Raw genomic sequence first — 24,800 nt, 5'->3', positions numbered from 1 at the left:
CCTTCCCCACCCCCCAGCCACGCCCCAGGATCCTGGCAGGCTGGGGCGTGCCACCAGTGGTGCATTAAATAGGACATGGCTGATCTGCTTCTGCACTTGGCGTCTTAATTGGGCGTCTGAGAGCGCCTTGCACACTTCCACTTCCAGCCAGGCTCCTGTAGGCCCATTAAGGCGCAAACACATTCTTTTGTTGGCTGACAAGCAGGGTCCCATCCAAGGCTCCCGGGCCAGGCTAAGTGATGTTTTCTTAAGGAAGACGTGAGATTAGCCTCTGCTAAAGCCTCAGCATACTGCAAGGCCCTGCCCCTCACTGGCAGGGCTGTCTCTGCCTGCAATGACTGACAGGCTCTCCCTAGGCCAACAAGCTTCCATGTGGAGGATTAGCCAAAACCAGTCCACAAGCTGACTTGGAGGGCCACAGTGGGAATCTAAGGAGGTGAATGATACTCAGTTTAGAGAGAAAACCTCAAACAACCCTGCCAAGCCCTACCCTCCTGTTCCTGACCCTTGATGACTGCTGGAGGTAGGCCACCCTTGCTCCAAGATGCACGCAGAGACCTTACAGAGAAGGTACAGACCTCGGCAGAAGGTCCAATAGGGATGGATACCCAGAAGACCTGAGCCAGTAGTTGAAGGGAGGATGAGGATGGTGGGAAATGCTGGGTCCTACCAGGGACCAGAAGGGTTAGATCGGGGTAAGGGTCAGGCCAGGGATGTTCCTCCCAGTGGCTGCTGGGAACTCTAAGGCACTGCAGCTCCAGATATTATGGTTCTGGTGGTAGCAGATCCTGAGTAGAAGCTACTATCATGTGGCACTGGGGACAGCACACACAGACATGCTTTAGTAAAACATCCTCTTTATTAGTGCTCTAGAAATGCCAGGGGTTCAAACCTGGGCGGCCCACATGGGGTTTCTGCCCAGGCCATCATCATCTGACGCTAGGAGTGTCAGAGGCTGGCCAGAGAATGTAGGGGTGTAGTCATCCCTGCAGGACACACGATGTTCCATCCACATCTTCTCAGATCTCTGAGAGGCAGCAAGGCTTTCCAGTCCTGCCAATAACAGGTGGGGGTTAGCATGGGCCCACACATACATTGGCCTAGCCATGTTTACCCCAAACCACAAGAGATCCTTGAGAGACTAAAAATAAGTCCCTGAAGAGAGTCCCCCCCCCCACCCCACCCCCAGCCCAGACTGAGCAAAGAGAGCACTGCAGTTGCTACAAAGATATTTTGATAAAACCATAAACTGAGCTTTTAACAACAACATCAAAAAAGCCCTGAAAGGAATAATATTCTGGGATGAGCCTCCCTAGGGTCCTCAGTGACAGACGCAGCCCTGGCTTGGAGAAGCTGTGGTGGAGTAGGTGCGTGAATGCGCAGACAGGCCCCTGTCAGAACCACTACTCGGATGCTCAGAGCAGACACAGGGCATCCTGAGGGAAAGGACTATTCTATAGCCTCCTCAGTTCTATCGAGAAGAGTGGTTACCAAGGGGCCCAGAACAAGAAGTGACAGCAAAGAGAGATGACAGGACGGGCTGTAGCTTGCAGATCAAGGACTGGGGATTCTGAAGGATGCAGTCAGACAGAGGTGTCACTGCAGGCAGGGGCAGAAGGCCCTCGCCAATTTCTTCTTCCTCAGGAAGCTACAAGGGCTGGTGTTGCACTGGGCCTCCTGGCTGCCCACTTGGCCAGCCTGGCTGTGCAAGCTACAGCAGAGCCACACTCGGTGGCCAGTCAGCCATACACAAGGCAGTATCTCCACCTTCTGGGCAAGGAGGAAATGAGTGACACTTAGGCTCACTGCAGGGACAAACGGCACACAGAGACTGTGAGAGCCCGTCCTCGTGATAACGTTGCATGTGGGGAACAGCAATGACCAGGCAGGCAGGGATCTTACGTGTCCTTCAGGGATCCTCCATGGTCCCCCTCTGGCCCTGTTCCTGGGCTACTGTGGCCTGACCAAGGGGAGAAACTTACCTCTTCTAGATAGCCTCACCATGTACCCGGCATCATGCCCAAATGTGGTGGCTCCCATAACGATAGCTACACACTCTCTTCTCAAGCCTGCTCACCTGGACCAGGTGTCTGAGGAGCCTTCTATTGGGCACATGGCACACTGTGTGTCCTTAGCTCAGCAGGGATGGTGACTTAGCCTCAGCAACCAGTCACAGTAGGCTCCAGGCCGGAGCGCTTGGAGATGTGCAGCTTGACCACCTCCTCAGAGCAGGTGGGATGGATCCCTACTGTCTGCATCACCTGTGCATATGAAGCCCCACACCTGCACACATCAAGAAGGGGATGGTAAGCGGTCAGCAGGGGTGGGTAGGTGGCAGGGGGAGGTCTGTCCACAGTATTCTGACACTGGGAAGGTCTTAGAAGGAGTGTGATTTCCTTACTGAGTCAGCACTAAGAATATCTCTCCATGCCTATGCTGGACTGCCCACTGCCTCCCAGCAAACACCCACTGTTCACAAATGCCAAGTTGCTACTCACTTCAGACCCTCCTAGCCAACCTTCCCTTGGGTTGCTGTCCTAGCTGCCTGCTCTCCAGTCCTAATTGCCCCTTCCTTGAGGCCTGTTCTATCCCTGTCAAAGTATGGCAGGAATCACCCAGCCCATTCACTTTTGACTGCAGCCTACACCAACCCACCCACCCAGCTCTTCTACTCAGAAATCTACACATGGACATATGACACCCAAGCACAAGGCCAGGAAGTTGGTTGTTCTGTGGATGGCATGCTGTCAACTCAGAGTAAGTGCATGAAGGGAGGTAATCTAGCTCAGACTAGCCACTGGTCCTCTGAGAACAGCCTCCACTGTCAGCCCATCTCTTGGCCTCCACCCAGGTGCCCCAGCCTAGCTGCCAAAGATCTATAGATTAATGACTGCTGTGGGCATTTCAGGTGGCTACATGTACACCTGCATCAGTGTACATTCTCAGTGAGTACAGTCTAGCTCTATGGGAGGCCCAGCACTATGCAGGGCACAGGTGGTACAGAGTTGGAACCAACAGCTTTCCTAATGTGCATGCCCTGCGCCATGCAGGGTTTGGCAGGTAAACACCCTACTTAAACAACAGGTGCATGCTCTTCAAATACAGCCAGGAGTTCCTAGTGGAGAGGTCCATCCCAGGGCCTCCTGACTGTGTCTGAAATATCAGTATGAGCACTCCACCTGCATGCTCAAACCATCAATGTCTCCACCTGCAGGCAGTGGAGAACCACCATGCTCTACAGCCTCAGGGATTGCTCTGCCATAACCAAAACCATTCTATTTTAATAACATGGCCAAATGAGTGAGGCCAACTCCAGGTCTTGGTGTACGAGGAAAGAGCTGCCCAGTGTGACTGTGTCTCTGAGTCCCTGGCTAAGGATGTATGAGTTTTTGTTTGGTTTGTATTTATGTGGCATGTACATGTATTCATGGCTCTATGGATAGAACCCTGAAGGAGACAGTGGTGAGAAGGCATAGAGAAAGTGGACAGGAGAAGAGTGTGTGGATATCAGGGTCCCCAGTGGGCTAGGAGCATGAGTGTAGCCAAGAGCTGGGCTTTGGGGATAAGAGGTCTAGGGACAGGGGAGAGAAGATTTCAACAGAGGAATAGGGCCAAAGTGTTGAAGGATTGTGTGGGTGAGACAGGATTTGGGCCAAATACCTAGATGGAGCCACACCTATCATAGGACAGCAAACCTCAGGCCTACCTGACCTACAAATGTGTTAGGGCAATGGCTGGTGATAAAGTTCTCCCAGGCATGGGCTGTAAGACCCAGATGAGCCATGTCTTTGGAATATATATCTGTGGTCCTTAAGAGATCTGCAGCTGAGCTATTACATGGGACTTTATCACTATAGGACCCATGAGCCAGGTATAACATCTGAACATCATGCTGGAGCCTATGTGGATAGTGTCTACTGTGGATGCCAGGTGTGGATGACGGTAAGCAGGGCATCCACAAGACCAGCTGGGCCAAGGAAAGCCCTGGGATTAACGGGACAGGGTTGTCCCACAGCACATTTCCATTCATTGTGCTGCATGCAGGGTCACTGCCCAGACAGTTCAGTTGCTGGAAGAATTTCTGGAAGTCTCTTTTTATAATATTGATTTCCTTAACATGCAAAGAGCTCTTACAACCCAATAATTGTGGCACAAACACTAGAAAGGAAACCATAGAATACACAGAGACAATTCTTAGGAGATAGACATGCTACAGACATGTACAACTCCCCTTCCCCGAAAAATGTGAACCCAGCAGCTTCCACTATTGTCAAAACAACTAACACAAACTGTACTGTCAAAACACAGAGGGAAGCAGATACAGTTCAGAATAGCCAGGATTCTATAGGACTTACTTGATCCCAAGAGCAAATCCTTGGGTGACTTCTCCAGCGTTGGGGCCAAGGAAGTGCAGGCCCAGCACCAGTTGTGGGGGCTCCCTCATGCATACCATCTGAAAGTCACAGTGTTTTTGACTTTCACTTAGCCACAGGGGACCCACCCATCCATAGGGACCTGCATGTCCCATCTCTGCAGCCCTCAGAGGTTTCCATTTGCAGTAGTCAATTTGACAGGACCTATCAGACACCTAGAAGGTAAAATCTATGAGGAAGTGTCTACATTACCTTGATTGTGGTGGACAGACCCATTATAATTAGACAGCACCATCCCACTGGGTGCCCATTTTAACTGTAGGCAGCCCCATTCCATAGGCTACCCATTGCAACTGTGGGCAGCACCATTCCCTAGCCTACCTATTGCAACTGTGGGCAGTCCCACTGTATAGGTTACCTATTACAAGTGTGGGCAGCACCATTCCATAGGCTACCCATTATAACTGTGGGCTGAACCACCCCAGAGGTTACCCATTGTAACCCATTCCATGGGCTGGGATCCAGACTGCATAAAAAAGAAAACGTGAGCTAAGCAGCAGCATTCAGTAATTTGCTTAACTGCAGATCAAAGTGACCAGCTGTTTCAGCTCCTGCCACATGCCTTCCCTTGAACTGAGAGACACAGTAAACCCTTCCTTCCCTAAGCAGCTTAGGTATGTACTCTGTCACATAAGGAAAGTGGCTAATATTCACTGTTCTGCCCTGTGGATATCAGAGTGTTCTCCATGGTAGTTAGCTTTTTTCCCTCTTAGTCCCAGTGCATCCTATCCCTGGCCCCTAAACACACTCACCTTTATGTAGCACTGTGATGCATCTCGATCTGCCACCGTGAACTCTAGGGGCTTATAATATGCATGGTAAACCTGAGGGACAAGATACCAGCACTGAGTAGTGGCCATGCCCAACACAGGTCTATAATCTTAGACCCAAGGGCACTTGTGTGACCCAAGGGTTAAAGTACAAAATGTGGAAACATCTCAGCTGATTGTAGAGAGTGTGTGCTCCTATGTTCAGGTAGCCTGTACCCACAGCTGGATAGTCTGCAGATAAACCCTCTCCCACCCAGATCTCAGACTTCCTACTGAACACTACAGGAGAGTAGGCATCACGTTGCTGAGGTGCCTCTAGCCCTGACACAACACAGAGCCAGTGGTTTGAGCCATGGTATGGGTACTGGGTATCCTCAAGAAGTAGATATTGGGCAGATCCAGGCCTCCCCAATACCAGTTCAGACTGGACAGGGAAACCTGTGGCAAATCGCTGGTGTACGAATGCCTATCCTACTCATGTGAGGAGAAATGGCTCTCAGATGGCTGCCTGCCTGGCCTCCCCAAACACGCTGGTGCTGGCTTGGCCTGAGCTTCAGCCAAGAGGAGGGGCAAGACAGGCCCCAGCCTCACTGGAGCTGTGGGACAAGGGCTTTCAGCACCCATGAAGGGCTTGACAGTGTGTTCAGGGCTACAGCCATATAAAAAATGAGCAGGGCCCCACATGTGCTACACAGCCATTATTAATTAATAGGGCTTCAGAGAATATTGTTCTAAGCAAGACAGAACTGAAGAAAAAACAAACAAGAATGTTTGGCCATTCAACATCATGAAACATAAAACATTATAAAATGCTATGAACACATGTCCCAGTGTACTTATGATGAATCTAACAAAAATAGCAAATAAAGTGCTGGGGAGGCCGGCCTGTCAGACCTGTCTCCATGATGGAGGGCCTGGGTACATGGAGCGGGCAAACTCTACAGCCTAGTGACCTGGGCCTCACAGCTGCTGCAACAGGAAGACCTGCACCAAAGTCTTCCAGCTTCTACTATGTGGCAGCTTTCAAAGCGTCTAGCTACCTCAAACTATTCTGAAGGTACCCCAGGGGCCACAGCCAGCCTGCTGCTGCAGACTTCCCAAATCATCCTGGCCCAGTGAAAATCCTTTTGCTTAGGATGAAGGTTCTAGTCAGAGCACTGGGCCTGGAAACACTAAAAGAGCTTGGGTAGAGGACAGAACTTGGGCTGGGAGTCTGTGTGTCTTAACTGTTAGAAACCTCAGGAGAGTCCCAGGAAGGTGGAGGGGCAGGTGGTAAGAGTGGGCCAGCCTGGGCAAGAAGGTGGAAGAGCCATTCAGGTTAAGGGAGAGACCTCTCCCTAAGAGTTAGGGAGAGCCCTACAGAGCAGCACCAGGACCTGAGACCTTCTGTTGCAAGCTCTCTGCATGCTGAAGTAGAATGGGCAGCAGATGTCCAAGGCTCTCGTGGCAATGCTAGGAACCTCAGCAGTGCTTCTAGGACATATAGTGTAGCTGGGGGCGGGGCATTGGAGTACATGCAATGTAGCTGGGGGTGGGGTGTTGGAGGCTACCAGATCATAAGACCTCAGAGGAAGGCAGCAGACAGAGACCCAGGTGGACACCAGGGCAGCAGGGGACATTCAGTGGGACCAGAGAAGCGAAGCTTAGGCACACACTAAAGCTGCTGGAGGCTTCCCTTGTTTCTGGAGCTGCTCCCCAACACTCCTGTCCTGTGGGGCCCCACACTATGCCCTGACAAGAGCAGCCTCCAGAAGTAGCCCCTGTTTACCAGACCTCCAATCTATAGAGGGGTTCTGTGGAGGAGAGTTCCCTACCTCTACATGCTCCTGGCCATGGAGAGCCACAGCCTCCTCCTCAGACAGCCCCACACAGCCATATTCCAGTGGTGTAAAGACAGTTGTGGGAACCTGGAAAGTAGGTCTGGAATCAGATGTGCTTTGTGTGTGTGTGTGTGTGTATGTGTGTGTGTGGTCCCCCCATCCCCCTCTCCCAAACTGAAAATGCATCCCCTGAGTGACACTTGAGCAGTAATCTGAGGCCAGGGACCCAGCCACACATGAGCACAGCAGGTGGCCACTCATTGTTCCTGGGCTGGACCAGGAGCTAAACTACATACATTCCTTTTTCTAGAAGAGGGAATGAGCTGCCAGGGATAGCTCACTGGCACAGGCTTTCCTCTAAACCCACTGATGTGCTGGTCCCATGATAGAGCTCAAAAGAGATCCTGCCATAGTTCCCAGAGACTCAGGGTCTGGTTCACATGGCCCTAAAGACTGTATCCTCCTGCTCATGTGCATGCAGGTATTCACATCGGTGTGCACATACACACATGCACATACCCATGTGTGCATGCATGTATGCACGTACATGCAGGCACATAGATGCAAACACCCCTTACCCCAGAAGAACCAGCCAAGCTTTTCCTAGCTTGACCTGGGTCCTTTAAAGGAACTCACATTGCTGTAATCCATTAAGGTTGAGGATTTCCCAAAGAGCCTCTGAGCCAGAAGCTTTCCTGCCTTGATAGCTGTGGGCGTCAGCTCAGGCCGCCCCTGAGGGAAGAGTACAACAGCATTATACTGCAGACAGCCTGTGTAGATACCACACCACCACCCATCGCCCTCCTAGCAGGTGGTTGAAGACTCACAACACCATGCCACAGGCTTCAAAGACGTGGACATGAGCTGTCAGGCTGTGGCAACCACAAGCAGTGCCAACCTCAAAAGTCTTCAGCACGCAAGGCTGATTCCCCACAGTGAGAATCGCAGGTCCTGTGGGTCTGCTTATCATCCCTTTCTGTAGAGGAGGGAAAGCAGCTGGGCTCAGCCCCACTACGCTCACTTGCACAGGCTCTTCTCTGAGTAAGCCACACTGATGATCTCAGAGTGCTGGTCCCATGACAGAGCTCCAAAGAGATCCTGCCCATGGTTCCCAGTGACTCGGGGTCTGGTTCATATGGCCCCAAGCATGTCACGTGCTCCTGACACACAGCTTGACATGCATGTCATAGTCCATGACAAATCCCAAATCAGTGTCATTCCGCAGGAGACCACTTTGTCTCAGGGCGCACATCGCCTCGGGTGTTCCTGCTTGCAGCAGCTCAGACCCCCGCTGCCAATCGCCTCTGTAGCAGGAAATGCAGATGCTGTTTGGCATTCCAGAAATGAGTAGAGATCTACAGAGATAAACTACACTTCCAGCCAGCACATTCCATCGGGCCTGAGTAACCCAGAAAACATCCCCACACAGCACACCTTACCCCATTAAACAACACCACTACTTCACCCTAGGCTCTCTAGCTGCTGGCCTGACCTGAATGAAGGGGTATTAACTTCATGCTTACAATCATCTTTTAAACTGTGTATTGAAATTTTAAAATAAAGAAGGCTTTCCTGTGCCACATGCTGGTGGCAACCCAGCACTGTGTGCTAGACTGAGACACACTTGATGTCTCTCTTCTGAGACAACACAGGTGCTATCTCAGGGTACAGTGCTCACAAAACAGAGATGAGGCCTATAGTTGGAGACTACAACATCCAACCAGCAACAGGCAGAGAACAAGCAACCACACTGCCCAGGTTTGTGGCCTAAGCCTTAATTAGATAGTGGTGTAAAGTGCTGGAGAGGTGGCTCAGTGGTGAAGAGCACTGGCTGCTCTTCCACAAGACCTGGGTTTCAGCATCCATATAAAAGCTAACAATTCTTTGTAACTTCAGTTCCAAGGCACCGGAGGCCCTCTTCTGGCTTCCATGTGCACCAGGCACACATAAGGTCCACACATAAAAAGAAGTTTAGATGGCAAAATGACCAGGAGGGAGAAGTGCTGGGCAGAAAGCTCTGTGGTACTTTTCATGAAGTTCTCCTTGGAACTGACATCTCTGAGGCCTGGTACCTGGCAGCAGTGAGAGTCAGGCACCTCTTAGAGAGTCACATGTTCCTGAACTTAAAACATAGGGCCTGATGGTATCATGTACAGTGGCCACGGCTCATATCTAAGCATTCTGACAGTTGTAGGGGAATCCTCTGGTACACCAAAGAGTCCAAGAGCCATGCTGACCTAGCAAGAGTTCTACTGGGACCTATTAGACTCAACCACTGGCTCCATCTACCCAGATTCTTCTCTGCACTTCCCAAAGTGAGTTCCAAAGGGAACCAAGGCAGAGCAGCCATCTGGAAGGCATAGGTGCCAGGTGCTCTTGCCTGGCCTGCTTTGCTTCCAACCAGAACCTTCAGTTACCCCAGCTTATGTCTCCTACTAAGATGGCCCCCATCCCATATACATGTTTCTATGGTGGCTCCTCCTGGTAACTAGTGATATTCCACACTCAAAACACTCAAGTCAGGAATATGCCAGGGCAGGTTAGACAGAGTCCCCCCACCATAGGGGAAAAAATAACCTGCTTAGAACTTGGAAGTTGAGTTTATTTGGAAATGGGGTTTGTGTATAACATACAGGGTTTACATGGATCTTAAGTCTGATGAAGGACAATCTGCAAGAGACACAGGAGGGCATAAAGCACCTGGAGGAGACTGTCAGTGATGATGGCACAGACCTGGGGTGCAAGGACCACCCAGGCCCAGCATGGAAGAGGCAGGAGATAATGTACTGAAGAGCACAGCTCACCCACACTCAGATTTAACCTCAGGCCTCTTGTTATAGTGGCCCTGGGACAGAAACATACTTGTGGAAGATATGGCAGGTCTCAGCACAAAGACAAGAGGGCCTGGGGACTCTGGGATCACCCATCAGCATGTCTAAGCAGGGGCCTCCTGAGCAGCTCCCCTGTTGGGTCAGTACATGCTGCTCTTAAGGCTCTAAGGATGCAGAGACCCAGGACTGATGGAGCAGGAGGGGCTTGTGAAGGACAGAAATTGTGGCTGGCTGTTTCCCAAGCCAGGGCTTCACCATCACCAGGGAGGTGCTGTGGGCCGTGATCTCCACAGAAGAGAGGGACACAGAGGGACACTGAGGAAGTGTCCACAGCCACAGGACTGGCCAACAGGAATGGATCCAAAGCCCCATACCTTCCCCACACTGAGTCCCTCGCCCAAGAAAGATTACTGAAAGCCTAGTCAGCAAGGGAACTGAAACAGCCTCAGGCTCAGAGGAGAACAGAGGTAAGGACAAGGCCAGATGGCCTGAACTGGGGCTGGCCTCCTTCGGTGGCCATTAGACTTCTCCAAGGTCATGTCCACAACAGCTAACTCTGTTTTAAGAATTATTTTGTGGGATCTGGAGATAGAGCTCAGTGGTACTGTCTGCTTTTCCAGAGGTCCTGAGTTCAATTCCCAGCAACCACATGGTGGCTCATATCCATCAGTACTGGGATCTGATGCCCTCTTCTGGCAATGCAGGTATACATGCTGATAGAATGCTAATACATGTAAAATAGATAAATAAATCTTAAACATTTATTTTGTGTATGGGTATTTTGTCTGCATGCATGTCTGTGTGCTCCACATATGTGCTTGGTAGCCAAAGAGGCAAGAGGGTGTCAGATACCCGGAAACTGACTGCCACGTGGATGCAAGGGATCCAGGTCCCCTGGGAGAGCAACCAGTGCTGAACTGCTCAGCCATCTCTGCAGCTCTCGCTTTTAAACTGTCTCACCCTGAGCCTCCCAGAAAGGCAAAGCATCAGAAGGAGCAGAGGGTAGTGCTCAGTCCTTCCCAGGATGCACCTGACTTGTGCCTAGAGTCGAGGTCCTGTGACTGTGCTCTGGGATTAGAGAGACACATAGCTTACCGGAGAACAGCAGAGCCTACATCATGTTCATCTCCACGCCCAGCTGCAACAGGTGAGAACGCAGAAATAGGAGTGGTTGGCCAGACAGACATAGAGCATACCTCAGCAACATCTCCAATGGCATAGATGTGGGGGACAGAGGTGGCCTCCTGGGCATCCACAATAATCTTCTGATTCTCAGGGTTGGTGCTGATGCCAGCCTTCTCCAGATTCAAAGTCCTGGTTTCTGGAACTCGCCCTTTAAGAAAAGAGAGAGAAAACTGAAATATTTGGGTTAGCAGTTTTGGCATGGGTTAGTTTTATTTAAAATATTTCAATCACACACACACAAGATCCTAGCTCTTGGAAGGCTGAGGCAGGAAGATGAGAAGGCTGAGTTCAGGCTCAGCCTGGGCTAAACATATAATCTATCTAAAAATACAAACCAACAGACAAAACAAAATAACCAGGGTTGGCTGGACATGGTGTCGCACGCCTTTCACCCCAGCACTGGAAAGGCAAGAGGCAGGTGGATCTCTGAGTTTGAGGCCAGCCTGGTCTCCAGATTGAGGTCCAGGACAGCCAGAGCTACACAGAGAAACCCTGTTTCCCAAGCAATGGTGAGGATATGGTTCAGCAGCAGACCAAGCATACACAAGGTTCCAGTTTAAGTCCCTGTATAATAAGTAGATCAGTCAATCAATAAACCATCTAACAAACATTTCCCAGAGCTGGCGTCTACGGCTGGCTTAGAACCCCAGCTACTTTGAGAGGCCAAGGCAAGATGATTGCTTGAGCACAGGAGTGTAAAGCTGGCTTAGATAACAGTCTGGGTAAGACTGTCCCCAAAAGAGAAAAAAAAATTCTCAGGATAGTCACTGAGAAACTTTCCCACCTGACTGCAGAGGGGCAGGGTGTTAGCTCAGTCACTGAGGGGACTGCAACAGCCTCTGGTTCACATAAGAGAGTCTGTCAGTGCTCCTTGTGTAGTTATGACAACGACTAACTATCTAGTTACCCACAACGCACTGCACCAATCAGTACACTTTAGAGTCTGTGGGCACCATCCACTGAGGATGCTATCCCTCTCGAATGATAATTTCCGAAACATGGGTACGAATCAGGTGCGTGATGATACAACTATGGCGTGACATTAATTTGCAGGGGCCAGACTCTAGAACCTTCCATGTACCCTCCCAGAACCAGTATCGGTGGTTTTCAAATCAGGAGAAACCAGGCCTCCCTTGGAGGTGAAATGGCGTTGTAGACATCTGTCTGTCCTTGCTGTGTTGTCTTCACACCACCAAGCCTGATTTGCTTGACTCCATGACACTAGAACCATAGCCCACTCCTGGGTCTCTTCTCAGGGACACCTAATGCCTTACTGGACAGACTGGGGGAGCATGAGACCTCAGAGCTATGTCTCTAGCCCATGCTCAGGGCCTCTGCCCAGGTGGGGCCTATAGGTCTCTTTAAATGGGGACAGCATGCAGGGTCACACAGGTCTAGGTGGCAGGGCCTATGGTGGCCTCCAACATCCAATAGGCCCTAACCAACCTCAGCCATGTGTCTTCTTACTGTTTGCCCCTCGTCTACTTTCACAGGCTCACCTTTGCACAGTGATGTGCTCTTTCATTCCTTTGTTTGCTGGTCTTGTTTTGTCTGTTTTGCAGTGCTGGATGAACCCAGGGCCTCACACATGTTGGGCTAGCTTCATCCACTAACCCTAGTCTTCTGATTTAATGAGACTAGGTGGCATAGTATATTATGTCTCACAGTGCAGAGGAAGGTTGCTCCCATAGCCAAAGGTGAGACAACCTGGGCTCTACAGGTGACCCAAGAGACAGAGACCTTCATGAAGATACAAAGGCCACCAATGTGGAGGAGGCTCGTAGGTTAGCCTGGATACCAGGACTTTCTCGACCTCCTCAGTGCCAGGTCCTGGAAAACTTAACCTTCTCAGTCCCTTCAAGGGCTACTTAAATGTGACAGTATCCTCTGGCCCCTTCCTGCTTTCCTTCCACAGAGCTGCCAGTACAGCTTCTCCCCAAGATAGCTGCCTGGGTCACCAGTCTTTCTGTGCAGAGAGCCCTGTCTTTCTTCTGTATCTGGGACTGCCGTGGGTCCCAGGCGAGCCCCTGAGGACTATGTGCTTGAACTTCTCTGATGTTGATGACAAGGGAAGCCACTGATGTTAACTGAGGAGGGCCTTGAGCAGGGCACGCAAGTGTCCCCTTGTGAAGATAGGGTGCACCCACATACAAGTGCACACACATACACACACACACACACACACAAGTTTGTCAAATAAATCAATAAGAAGATTAAGAGCGGTGTCCTATAAAGAGGGTAAGAGGTCAGTCATGGTGAGACATGGCTACCATCACAGTACTCAGGTAGCTTCAGAGTAAGTTTTAGGTCAGCCAAAGCTATATTGCAAGGCCCTTTCTCAAAAAGGCAAAACAAACAAAAGAAAGAGAAGACAGTGGGACGGAGGTGAAAATACTAGTCTAAACACATCCTTTGACACTTTTTGTTTGTTTGTTTGGTTTATGCATGGTTTATATATTCAAAAGAGACACTAACACAAGGAAAAAATTTCCAAAAACCACAAACAATTTTAAATAAACGAAGCAGCAGGCTGTGAGAGCCAATGACAGGATCACTACAGTTCTCTCAGCATCCTCGGGGGACACTTTGGGAACCCCTTCCCAAACCAGAAACCCACATCTGCACGAAGTCTCCCCCACCCTTCGTGCACTAGGCCCATGTCTAGGTGACTCCCGAGACCGACTATGAATCAGTGTTAGGTACCGAGCTGCTACGCTGTCACTCGGCCACAAGCAAGCACAGTATGTATGTGCTCAGTCGGTAGAGCGTCTGTCCAGCACGAGTGAAGTACTGGGTTCAGTCCCCGCATCAGGCTGTGGAACCAGAAGGTCAAGGTCATCCTTGGTCAAGGTCATCATGTTTGAACCATCCTGGGCTACATGAGACCCTGTCTCAAAAATCACAACGAATGAACTGTGGCAGAGCACCTGCTTTACATGTCCAAGGTTTCGTGGCCAGCACTAATGTACCCTCAGTGAGTCCAGAGCTGTGGAAACCCTCAGATGCACAGGCCAACGGCTCTGAGGAGACAGGGAATGTTCATGTTCTCATGGTGTGGATTCGCTCTTAACATGGAACTTACATAGATATCTATGCACCTTTCCAAGAAGACTGTTAACATCCTGTAATGTCAAATTTGTACTGGAAAGTCATGGTTTCTTCTCTTCCAAAATATGTAGTTTTGACCACAAAACAAGTATTGAAGCACAAAGAGCCCTGTAGTGACCCTGGTTTCAGCCTGGGCTATCCAAGGCCTCCCAACCACAGAGGGAGCCAGGCTCCATCGAGCTGCAAAGGACACAGCAAAGCATGATACAAGAGTCCCCCAGAAGCCGGGTGTGGTGGCACACACCTTTAATCCCAGCACTGGGGAGGCAGAGGCAGGCGGATTTCTGAGTTCCAGGCCAGCCTGGTCTACAAAGTGAGTTCCAGGACAGCCAGGGCTATACAGAGAAACCCTGTCTCGAAAAACCAAAAAAGGCAGCATGTCTCAAAGGAAAGACACCACTGTCTGGGGTGACCCCAGGGAAGTGGCTGTCCTATCTGTATAAATTGTGGGGTATCTGGATCCATGCAGGCCTCATGTGAGCTAACTGACTGGTACTTCCTCACATGGGAGGTCACTCTTACACTTCCCCAAATGCCAGAACTCTTGGAAAGTATTTGATCCTTCTTGTCTCCCCTGCAAGCTTCCTTCAGACAGGCTCCAAGTGTCACCTCCCACTAACAGACTTATCTCTCTGCATGGACAGACTAGGCCCCGAGTGTCCAGAACTCACCGGATAGCCTGCAACATGAGCCGTGCAAGGAGCATGCTGACCAGGGCCAACAGGGAGAACAAGGTAATCCATGCCCTGCCCAGACCCTCAGAGAGGGCTTGTCACTCCCTCACCAGGAGCCAGTAGTGCTGCTGAATAAGTAAGGCTGGTCTCAGAGCACAGGTCTCAGCTTGCCCTCTCCGGCACAGCCCTGTAGCTGTCCAGCACACCGATCACAGCTGAAAGCAGATGGGTTTTCAGACAGTGTGCGAACCGCACCATGCACCCTCAGCTTCAGCTTCTGGGAACAAAGTCCAGGACAGGGAAGGGACAGGCTTGTTCCTCTTGGTGTCAGTGTATCTGTCTCCTCATGCTCTACACAGTTCTGAGCCTTCAGGAAGGGTAGCGTGTGAGCTTCATCATAGCTCAGCTGTCGGGGAGGTCCTCTTTGCCTTGAATTCAGATAACCGTGGCCCCTGAGCAAGTCCCCCAGAGCCAGACTGCTTATGCCTCTCAGGAGCTCAAGACAATTCCCCACTGACAGAGGTGATTTGGCATCAAAGGCATAGTTCCCCCAGTTTTTGGTATCTGGGACAAGCTAGACTTCAGTCCAGGAAGTGGGTGGCGCCCACCTAAACATCTGGCAGATGAATCTTTAAGTCTCCAGCTGTTCTGCTGGATGGGGAAGTCAAAACACAGAGACTCGGCTAAGCCTGGCTGCTATAGTTGGCTTGGGCTTGGCTCCAGCCTCTTGGCACTACTCAGCCACAGGAACTGGGTGTGGGCAAGCAGGCACCATGGGGATCAGCCTAGACTCAGGCAGTGGGGGGGCCACATCAGAGGAAGGAGCTGGGCCATGGGTAGGGATGGAGTGCATAGGAGGAGGTAAAGGCTCAGGAGCTTAGGGGCCTGAGGGTCAATCCTCGGGTCCCTTCTCCAGCTGCTGGGTCCAGCTTGCTCAGTCACTGCTGGAGCTGGAGTGGTCAAGGGAAACACTGTTAGGCTGCTCTTGATTCTGGCCACATTGTTCATGATCTTCCTACACATATGCCTACCTGATCCTGTGAGGCCAAGAGAATCTCTTTGTGTGCCTTGTGGTAACTATGGTAACTACTGCTCTTGCAGATGTCAAAGAAGCTCTGTACCAAGATCCTTATGGAAATAAAAATACAATCAAATGATGCTTAATGACAAAGATACATTTGATAAACGTGTCACTGAGTTGTTTGTCATTGTGTGAAGGATGAGTATTCTTACACAAACCTATACACTCTAGACTACTTCACAGGAAGACCTCTGTGGTTACAGGCTACAATTGCATACAACATTCACTACCTGAATGCTACAGGCAACTGTAGCAGAGCAGGTCTGTGCCTTTAAACAGGTTTATTTCCATAGACCTTGCCATAGCATTACAACAGCCTTGGTGCCACCGTGCCAGAGAAATTTTTTAGCACTGGGATAATCTTCCAGGAAGGCTGGGTGGGATACACTATACATACATCTGAAAGTAGTACCAGGAGAGAAGGTAGGGGAGAAACTAAGTGCCCTTCATGGTCTATTGCAGAGCCAAGATTTCTTAGGACACGATGTGTTTATACATTTGGGAAGTACACAGGCATGTAAGCGGAGTCAAGTCTGCAGTATGAGGAACAAAAATGTCTGGCTGCCTGGAGAGAGGAGAAACTCAGTATGGCCAAGAACTTGGCTAAGATGTAGCAAGTGGTTTGTTACTGCTTCTGGAATGGATAGTAGAAGAAGGGAGGGAAGGACCATGGTTACACTGAGAAAGCTGTTATCAGCATGGTGTGGGCCCCCGAAGCCAGAGAAGCCTTCCTCACCAGGCATCTTATATTGTGGAGCCATTCACTGGGGCTGAGACAAACTCTGAAGCCAGGGCACAGACCACAGGGAGCAGGGTGGGCCCCATGACCTAGGACATAGCCCCACAGTTCCCTCAAGCTCTGCTCTCTCCCTTGTGATCAGAGCGGAGTCCAATCTCCCTGCTGACACTGAGGGCCCACCAGAGTTGTAGGCGCCTCTTCAGCTCAGGTCTGGAACCCAAGGAAAATAGAAAACAGGTGCAGGTGACAATCCAGGGACCATCTGACTCTAGGTGTTCCAGACCCTGTGACATGCTCACAAAATGAGAAGCAAGCACAACAGCTGTGCTCAGGTGATGCTAAATGGTGGCTGTCTGTCCCTCTGCACTGTGCTCAGCGCCTGGTCTCCAGACCCTGCTGTGCCCAGAGCCTCAGCTCTAGAGTAAGTGTGGTGGTGGCAACATACTCTTGAACATTTGTTTCTTGATGTGCTAAACTGCCTGGGCGCCACCAGGAAAGAGACTTGGTCAATCCCATGCCATTGGTTTCTCAGTGCTGACACTCAGAGGAAGGGAAGCGAGCCTGGAGGGTGGGGCTTTCTGGCTCGTGGCAAGTGCTTGCTGGTTTGCTTTGCTTTTAAACACTCTGGCCTCCTTTTTATTTTGCACTTCTTTGAATAATAAAACTGTTTTATGCCTCTGATTTCTTAATAGCATTTGTTCTCTCTCTTTCTTTCTTTCTTTGTTTGTTTCTTTCTTTGTTTCTTTCTTTCTTTCTTCTTTCTTGTGAACTGCCAATCCCTGCCTTTGCCTATTTGTTGCCTTTCTTCACATGTAATCAATACATGATGCTCTGCCACTTCTTCTACAAGGAGAGAGCTCAACTCAACTCTGGCTGACTCTTCTACAACACCCCCTCCAACACACACACACACACACACACACACACACACACACACACACACACACAGGGTCTGCCACCATCCCTCCTTAATAGTTGACCCTACCCCCAAGGAGTGGCTAGAGGGCGGCAAGCCAAATGCCTAAGGCAGCCATCAGTCTTTACCACTTACAGTGCAGGATAAAGGCCGTGCAGGTGGAAGGCCACAAGCGGCACCCTGCGCCTCTCTGATCCACGCTAGTTAAACGAGCATGCCCTCCAATTTCATGCCTGCCTACAGCACATGTTCCCACCAGGGAAGGGCAATCCGTGAAATGAGGTGAGATTTAAGTGCCAGCAGGAATAGGGAAGGCGAATGAGGGGCTGTGATCCAGACTGATGTGGCCACACCAGGTGGCACAGGGTTGGACAGAGAAGTGTACACGGTGACCTTGAGACAGCCTGACAGCCACAAAGGCCTGTGTGGAGAGTCTAGGCAACTGTCCCATGAGGCCCTGGTGGTACTTAAAAGTGCTGAGCCTGGTCTGTTGCTTGCCTGACCCATTGAGGCTGTGTGTTTTTTAAACTGATCTTCTTTTTCCTTATCTGTGCTCATGGGTTCTTTCTGTAGGAAGGGTTTCATATAAACCGCGCTGGTCTGCAACTCACTATGTATCTGAAGATGATCGTGAGCTAATTCTCCTGCCTGCCATCCCAGTGCTGGGATTACAGGAATGTGCCTGTTTATACCAGTTTATATGAAGCGGAGGTCTGCATCTAGGGTCTATGCTTGGTACGCAAGCACTCTACCAACTAAGTCATATCCCTAGCCTTTTATTCTTTTTTGGAAGGGGTGATATGTGGGGTAGCCCAGGCTGGCCCCAAACTCTCATCTAGCTCATGATCCCCTTGGACTCCTGGTAGTCTTTCTGCCTCAAAGTGCAGGGTTGACAGGTGAGGGTCGCCAGCCAGCTCTCGTATTTGTTCAATCATGTACTTAGTTCTGGGGGAAAGTAACCCGTTTACTTAGTGCAGCCCCTCCAGCATGTTAAATATGTCTACTTCTGAATCCCCTCTCTCTTCTCTTTATCCCTCTTTTTCTCAGTCATAGCCCTGACTCAATACAGCTCAGGCCCACCTACAGCTGCGAGGGCCCCACTACAGTGGGAGACTCCAGGCTAGGCTGTATGTATGCTCTGCCCCTCTTCTGAGCCTTAGCTTAGCACCCAGTCCCAGGGACAAAGTCACCCCTCAAAACTCCCAGGCAGTCTAAAGCTGCCCTTTCCCTTTTGCTGAGCTTGGATCATTCCTGGTGATCCATGTCAGCCTTGAGGAGCTTGGTTCTGTTTATTCTCCTACCCCTTCTCCTGCTGCCTGGCACTCAGGGAAAGCTGTGCGGCTGTGGCTGCGGCTATGGCTGCAGTATGGGCATGCAGTCTGTATATATACAAATAGAGAGTCCTGGGAGGGAAGGAGAGCCTGACTGTACAGTTCACCCTGGGCTGATGTAGGGCCCCCAAGCACTGGGTGTCCCTTACACAGCTTCCCTGGGCCCTGCCTCCCTGGTTGTGGGCCAGGTGCACTAGTGTGGATGACCTATACGGACTCCACATGGGTTCAGATGGAAGCTGGGAAGTCTGGCTCCAATACCTAAATAATCAGGACTGTCTGGCTGCCCTCACATGATTGCCGGGACTCAGATGGGGAGTTTACTCATGAAGATGATGATGAAGGTGAAGACAAGATGCTAGGCTGTCTAAGAGGACGACTTAAGGTGAAGAAATTGCGTAGTGGCCTGGGGTGAGAATCGGGTGAGCTCTTGCCCAGGTGTCACCTGCCACTCAGCCAATGTAGTCTGGTTTCTCAGAAAGGAAAACTGCTGTTTCCAGGTCTTATGATAACAGGGACTATGTAGGTGCAGCAAGGGCCCTGTTCCACACGCTGGGAAGGAGTCCTGTGACCCAAGAATGGATGTGCCTCAGCCTTGTCATCTATCCTAAGCAGAGACAGAAAACTGGATGTGCTCTGGCAGCCTAGAGACACAGGTCAGTCTTAGTTCCGTTTCCAAGGCTGCTCCCCAGAGGCTCCACATGCCTTCCTTAAAACCAAATCAGCCTCTGAGAAGGCATCTGCCAGGGGCTGTCCCGGGCCAGCTCCCCAGACAGCACCGATTCAGGCCACAACTGGTTAACTCTGGGCTAGGCGACGCAGATCCCGCCTGCCTGAACTGTGCAGGCTGACTGTCTTCACTCAGCGCTGTAATCGGCACATCTGCAGACAGGAAATCCTCCTCGCTGAGGTTCCCAGTCTATTATCTGAGACACCTGGTGTGGGCGGGTGATTCAGAGACAAACAATGAGGGGCCCCTGCACAGCAATTAACTGCTTTAACTGCTAATGTGTTTAATCCAGCACTGGAGATCAAGGCTGTGTGGAGGAGAAGGTTGCCTGTCCCTCTTGGCTTCCAGAGTGCAGCACCGCTTTGCCAGGGCTGCAACCTCACATTCTCACCAACTTCGGTGGAACACTGGCCCAGTCAGGTGTGAGGTCCTAGGCCTTCTATCCATGGATGTCATAGGAGGCTAGAAGGGCATCCATCCCTTTTATTGAATGTCTCTCAAAGTTCAGCTTGTTGGGACAGTATCAGCTGCTTGCTTGGATGGAAAGCACAACCAACAGAGATGTCTGAGGTACCAGCCATGCAATACCCCACCCTACCCCGTTTTACTTGAACCTTCCAGAGTGCATCATCTTACAGCAAGCAGAAATAAAGCTTTGTTGCAGGCTTATCAGTACAAGCAGCAAAAAACATTCCCAGTTGTTCAAATGGGAAGTGGCTCCTGAATGTTTACAAAACCTGGCTCAGATGGGGGTGGTGAAGTCAGCACATGCCCGCGCGAGCGCCAGCCCCACCACCCAGAAGGCGTGCCAGAAACCGCTGCCGCCACTGCCACAGCCCTGGGGAAGAAGGGTCAGAGGCCAAGGACTTGGAAAAGCTTCTACCCACAGCATCAATCACCCTGCAGCCTGTCTGGGAGATATTCCTTTTGAACATACAAAAAGTAGAACAGATTCCCAGCAGGGGAGGGACAGAGGCTCTGCCTGATGGGAACCCCCCTGGAAACCAGGGGACTCAGGCTTTGCAAAGGCACAGACCCCATTCCATGAGCCACAGCTGTCCAACAGCATCTGGCCACACGGTCCAACGACCAGACAATGGGTGGGCATGGTGCATCTCTCTGGTGGGTCCAGGACTTTGGAGACTGAAGCACAAAGACTGCAAGTTTGAGACTAGCTTGGGCTACCTTGTGAGTTCCAATCAGCTTGGACTATGTGTATGTAGAGAGGCCCTGTCTCAAAAACCAAAGCAAACAAGCAAAACAACAAAGACAGCGTTCTCTGTGCCCTCAGGGAGCTACAGAGAACCTTGAGGTGGGGCTGTCTCCTCACAAAGCTGTCTCCTCACCGCTTAGAAAAGTCTAACACAGCCAGGCAGTGGTGGTGCACTGGTGTGAACATTTTTAATCCCAGCACTCAGAAGGCAGAAGCCAAAGGAAGGTCAATCAGGGCTACACATAGAAACCCTATCTCAAAAAACAAAGAAGCAAAAAAAAAAACAAAAACAAAAACAAAACAAAAACCAAAAACAAACCCACAAAATAGAGGTTTAAGATAAACCAGACACTTTAAGGTCTAAGATGTCACCTAATCTTTTGTACTGTTCATAATGAACATATTTAAAAATTAATTTTCACAATGGGACTAAGAACACCCTCTTTGGCTAAGGAGATGCTGGGGCATCAGATGTACACTCACAGCTAAGGAGATGCTGGGGCATCAGATGTACACTCACAGCTAAGGAGATGCTGGGGCATCAGATGTGCACTCACAGCTAAGGAGATGCTGGGGCATCAGATGTACACTCACACCCCTCTCCTGTGTCTTGGTGTGACCCACTGGTCCAGCTCCTCTGGATTCAACCTCAGTTTCTTTTTCCATTTTTCAAGACAGGGTTTTACCATGTAGCCCTGGCAGTCCTGGAACTCAGCTTGCAGACCAGGCTGGCCTCGAACTCACACAAATCTGCCTGGCTCTGTCTTCTTAGTGCACCACAGCTGCCTGGCTCTCATTCTGATTTCTACACATTTGAACAATTAAGGAAAAAGTTTATCCAGAAGCATATTACTCTGTGATACTGCCCTGCTCCTTAGGAAGCCCCAGCCTGGGGCCTATTGTGCCCTGAACCCCTCTGGCACACCTGGAGACCACCTGCCTCATTGAGGTAGAGCCAAAAAGGCATCTGAGGGTGATCTGGTTCTGAGCCCTGGCTCACATCAGGCAGACCCCAGAGACCCAGATACTCTGGGACAACGTGGTGAGATCAGTGTCTGTTGTTCCAGGCATTCCCTGTGTCAGTATGCAAGTTCATGAGGAAGCTGGGAAAACTAGAAGCCTGAACTAGAACATACTCACACTGAGGCAGGCAGGGATGTTCATGTGGGAAAGCGCTTTGCTAATGTTACCCTCACCAATGAGAAAGAAGCATGGTGCTCCATGGGGACCCCATTCACTGTGGCCACAGTGCCTGTGACAGGAATGGCATCTTGGATCCCTGTTCTCCCCATTAATCTCTGGTTGAGCCCCCACAACCTTCTTTACTAGACCCAGGCCCTGGAGGCATTCCCCTGGCTACCCCCTCCTTCTCCCTAATGGGGTCTATCTGGGGAGGTCATATATCTAGCAAAGCCAGCGACAGCTAGGTATACAGCCTCACCTGCTAGGCTTTCACCCCATGAAAAACTGGGCCTACCACTCATGTGGCTATGTAGTGACAGCCAAGACACACATGCTGGTATGAAGCCCTGGCCTGGGACACGCTAGGCAAGCCCCTGTTTAAAAAGTCCATCCTCTGGCCTGTATCAGAACAGCTAGTCTGTGTACACTTGTGTTCACTGCAATATCACTGACAATAGCCAAAAGGTGAAAGCAGCCTGCATGTCCATCAACAGCTGGATAAACAAAACTGTTCAGTCTTGAAGAAAAAGGAAATTTTGACACACGCTAGCACATGGATAAACCTTGAGGACATTATGATAAGTGACTCAGGCCAGGGACAAAAAGATAAATGCTGTTTGAGTCCACTTATGAGTTCCTGGAGTCATCATATTAAGATAGAAAGGTGGGCCTGGGCAGGAGGAAGCTGGCGTGCAGTAAGTAAAGGGCTTCAGAGCAGGGTAATGCTCTGCAAACAGATGGTGGTGGTGGCTGCACAATAGTGTGAATGCCCTTAATGCCACTGAGCTAGATACCAAGTGATTAAAATAGAACGGTCTATGTTACACATGACCACAATTTCTAAAACTTGAAAATGTCACTGTGTGCTCCTATGAAAACGTGTGTGGGGGTATGCATGCATGCATGCATGTGCATATGTGTGTGCAGATATGCATGCATGCATGTGTGTGTGCAGATATGTATGCATGTGTGCAGGTATGCCTTTGTGTGTGTGTGTGTGTGTGTGTGTGTGTGTGCACTCACATGCAGGTATGCATACGTGTACGTGTGAAGGCCAGATGTCCACTGCAGGTGTCATTCCTCCCAGGCTGCCCACCTTGTTCTCTGAGGCATGGTTGGAGCTCACTGAATAGATGAGGCTGCCTAGCCGGCAAGCCCCAAGGACCCACCTGCTTCTGCTTCCTCAGCTCTGGAATTACAAGCAGGTTCCACCAAATGCAGCTTTTTATTTTGGGTTCTGGGGGGGCAAACTCATGCTTAAGCATGAAGCACTTTACCAACCAGTAGTCTCTGCATCTCTCTACGTATCACTTTTATGAGAAAACCAACTGGCTTAAATCAGATGTGGTGGTGCACACCTATAATCCCAGGACTTGGGAAGCAGAGACGGGATGATCAGGAGTTCAAGTTTATCCTTGGATGCCTATGGAACATGAGGTTATCTTGGGCTATGTGAGGCACTGACCCAAAGTAAAGAAACAAAATCTAGCTTGAATTTACAGTGTTAATAAAGCAAACATCTAATTCCTTAAAGATAAATCTATCAAGGTTTAAGCCCTAGAGGGAATCTCTAGGTTTTATCCTGAAGCCTTAGAAACAATCTGTGAAGGGTTGTGGAAGGCCTCACATACCTTTGCTAGATGACAGCACCAACAAATCTCTTCTGTGATTTGCATTTCCAGAATATCATATGGCAATGGGAAAAGAACTAGAAGGACAGTGTGTCTGGGACAGCCAGGTGTGGACAGTCTGTCCCTAAGCTTCCACAGTGACTGGCAAGGTGTACCAGGCAGTGGCCAACCTGCTTAGGAGCCAGCAGAATGGAGGATCCAGGAGGTGATGGGAAGGAAGGCGAAGACCCTTCTTCCAGGGAAATATGGTTGAGCTAGAGACAGTGTTCGTGTGGCTCGCCGCATCCTTACCTATGGCCCACAGGACAGTATCAAAGGTGCCTGTGTCCTCCTTGCCAGAAGCATGATCCTCCCAAGTGACCTGCAGTTGGTTAGTTGGGAGTTTTTTGATGAGGGAGGGGACACAGCCTTTCAGGAACTGGGTGCCATGAGACTCCATGTGCTCTGTGACCAAAGATGACATTTGCTGGAAAGCACAAAGAGACACCACGAGGGTTAGGTCACTACTAGCACCAGGCACTGAGAAGCCCCAACCTCCGCCTTGCTCTCCATGCCTTGGTGGGGTCCCAAAAGGGTTCTCCCAGAGAAGAAGGCGGGGTGCCCACTACCCCCACCTCTGGGTCCCCTTGCCAAGTCAGAGGAGCTATCAGCTACCTCCTGGCTCCCAGGCTCAGACCCTAAGAGCACTGTGAGGATGTACTCAGCCTTCAGCCTCCTCTCTGGGTCACGGGATCCAGATCCCATGGGATCATGCCTCACTTCATCTAGACGGCTTTCCACTCCCTACCCAGTCCCCACAGACTGTCACAGACACCCACTCACCGTCATCAGGAAGCTGGAGGTGGAGGGACTGTCAGAAGACTGACTCCCAAGAAATGCAGAGACAACAGTACAGGCCCAGACTGGGGGTTGGCAAAGGTGTTGCAACCACCTCCTTGCCCAGGGGCCTCATGTCTCCCCAGCCTAGCTGCAGCCGAGGCCAGTTCCCAGGCCAACAGTAGTGACTAGACACAGCTTCTTAAAGGGCATAGCAATCACCACTTAGATCCTGTGGCATCTGCCTCACAAGGTGGTTCATGCTGGACTACATGTAGCCCCTTATATCAGGGACCACATCTCAATTTGTCCAAACAAAGGACCTGGCACATTAGCTGCC

General features: G+C 50.5%; 1 protein-coding gene across 1 annotated transcript in view; it reads right to left on the bottom strand.

Annotated features, from left to right (window-relative positions):
- Positions 1 to 840: 840 nt before the first annotated feature.
- Txnrd2 (thioredoxin reductase 2) overlaps positions 841 to 24,800 on the bottom strand; it is a 53,443-nt gene continuing 29,483 nt past the window's right edge. Inside the window, exons 11-18 of the mRNA XM_021184489.2 lie at positions 23,936 to 24,110; positions 11,051 to 11,187; positions 7,660 to 7,755; positions 7,018 to 7,110; positions 5,186 to 5,257; positions 4,356 to 4,453; positions 2,078 to 2,283; positions 841 to 1,053 (exon numbers count right to left, since the gene is read on the bottom strand). Of these exons, the coding sequence (XP_021040148.1) occupies positions 2,160 to 2,283; positions 4,356 to 4,453; positions 5,186 to 5,257; positions 7,018 to 7,110; positions 7,660 to 7,755; positions 11,051 to 11,187; positions 23,936 to 24,110 (795 nt within the window). The 3' untranslated portion in view covers positions 841 to 1,053; positions 2,078 to 2,159. The remainder of the gene's footprint in view (positions 1,054 to 2,077; positions 2,284 to 4,355; positions 4,454 to 5,185; positions 5,258 to 7,017; positions 7,111 to 7,659; positions 7,756 to 11,050; positions 11,188 to 23,935; positions 24,111 to 24,800) is intronic.

Source organism: Mus caroli, chromosome 16 (assembly GCF_900094665.2).
Source record: "Mus caroli chromosome 16, CAROLI_EIJ_v1.1, whole genome shotgun sequence".
In the NCBI taxonomy this organism is placed as follows: domain Eukaryota; kingdom Metazoa; phylum Chordata; class Mammalia; order Rodentia; family Muridae; genus Mus; species Mus caroli.
Note: the sequence above shows the minus strand (reverse complement) of the source record. Positions and strands in the feature narration are given on the sequence as shown.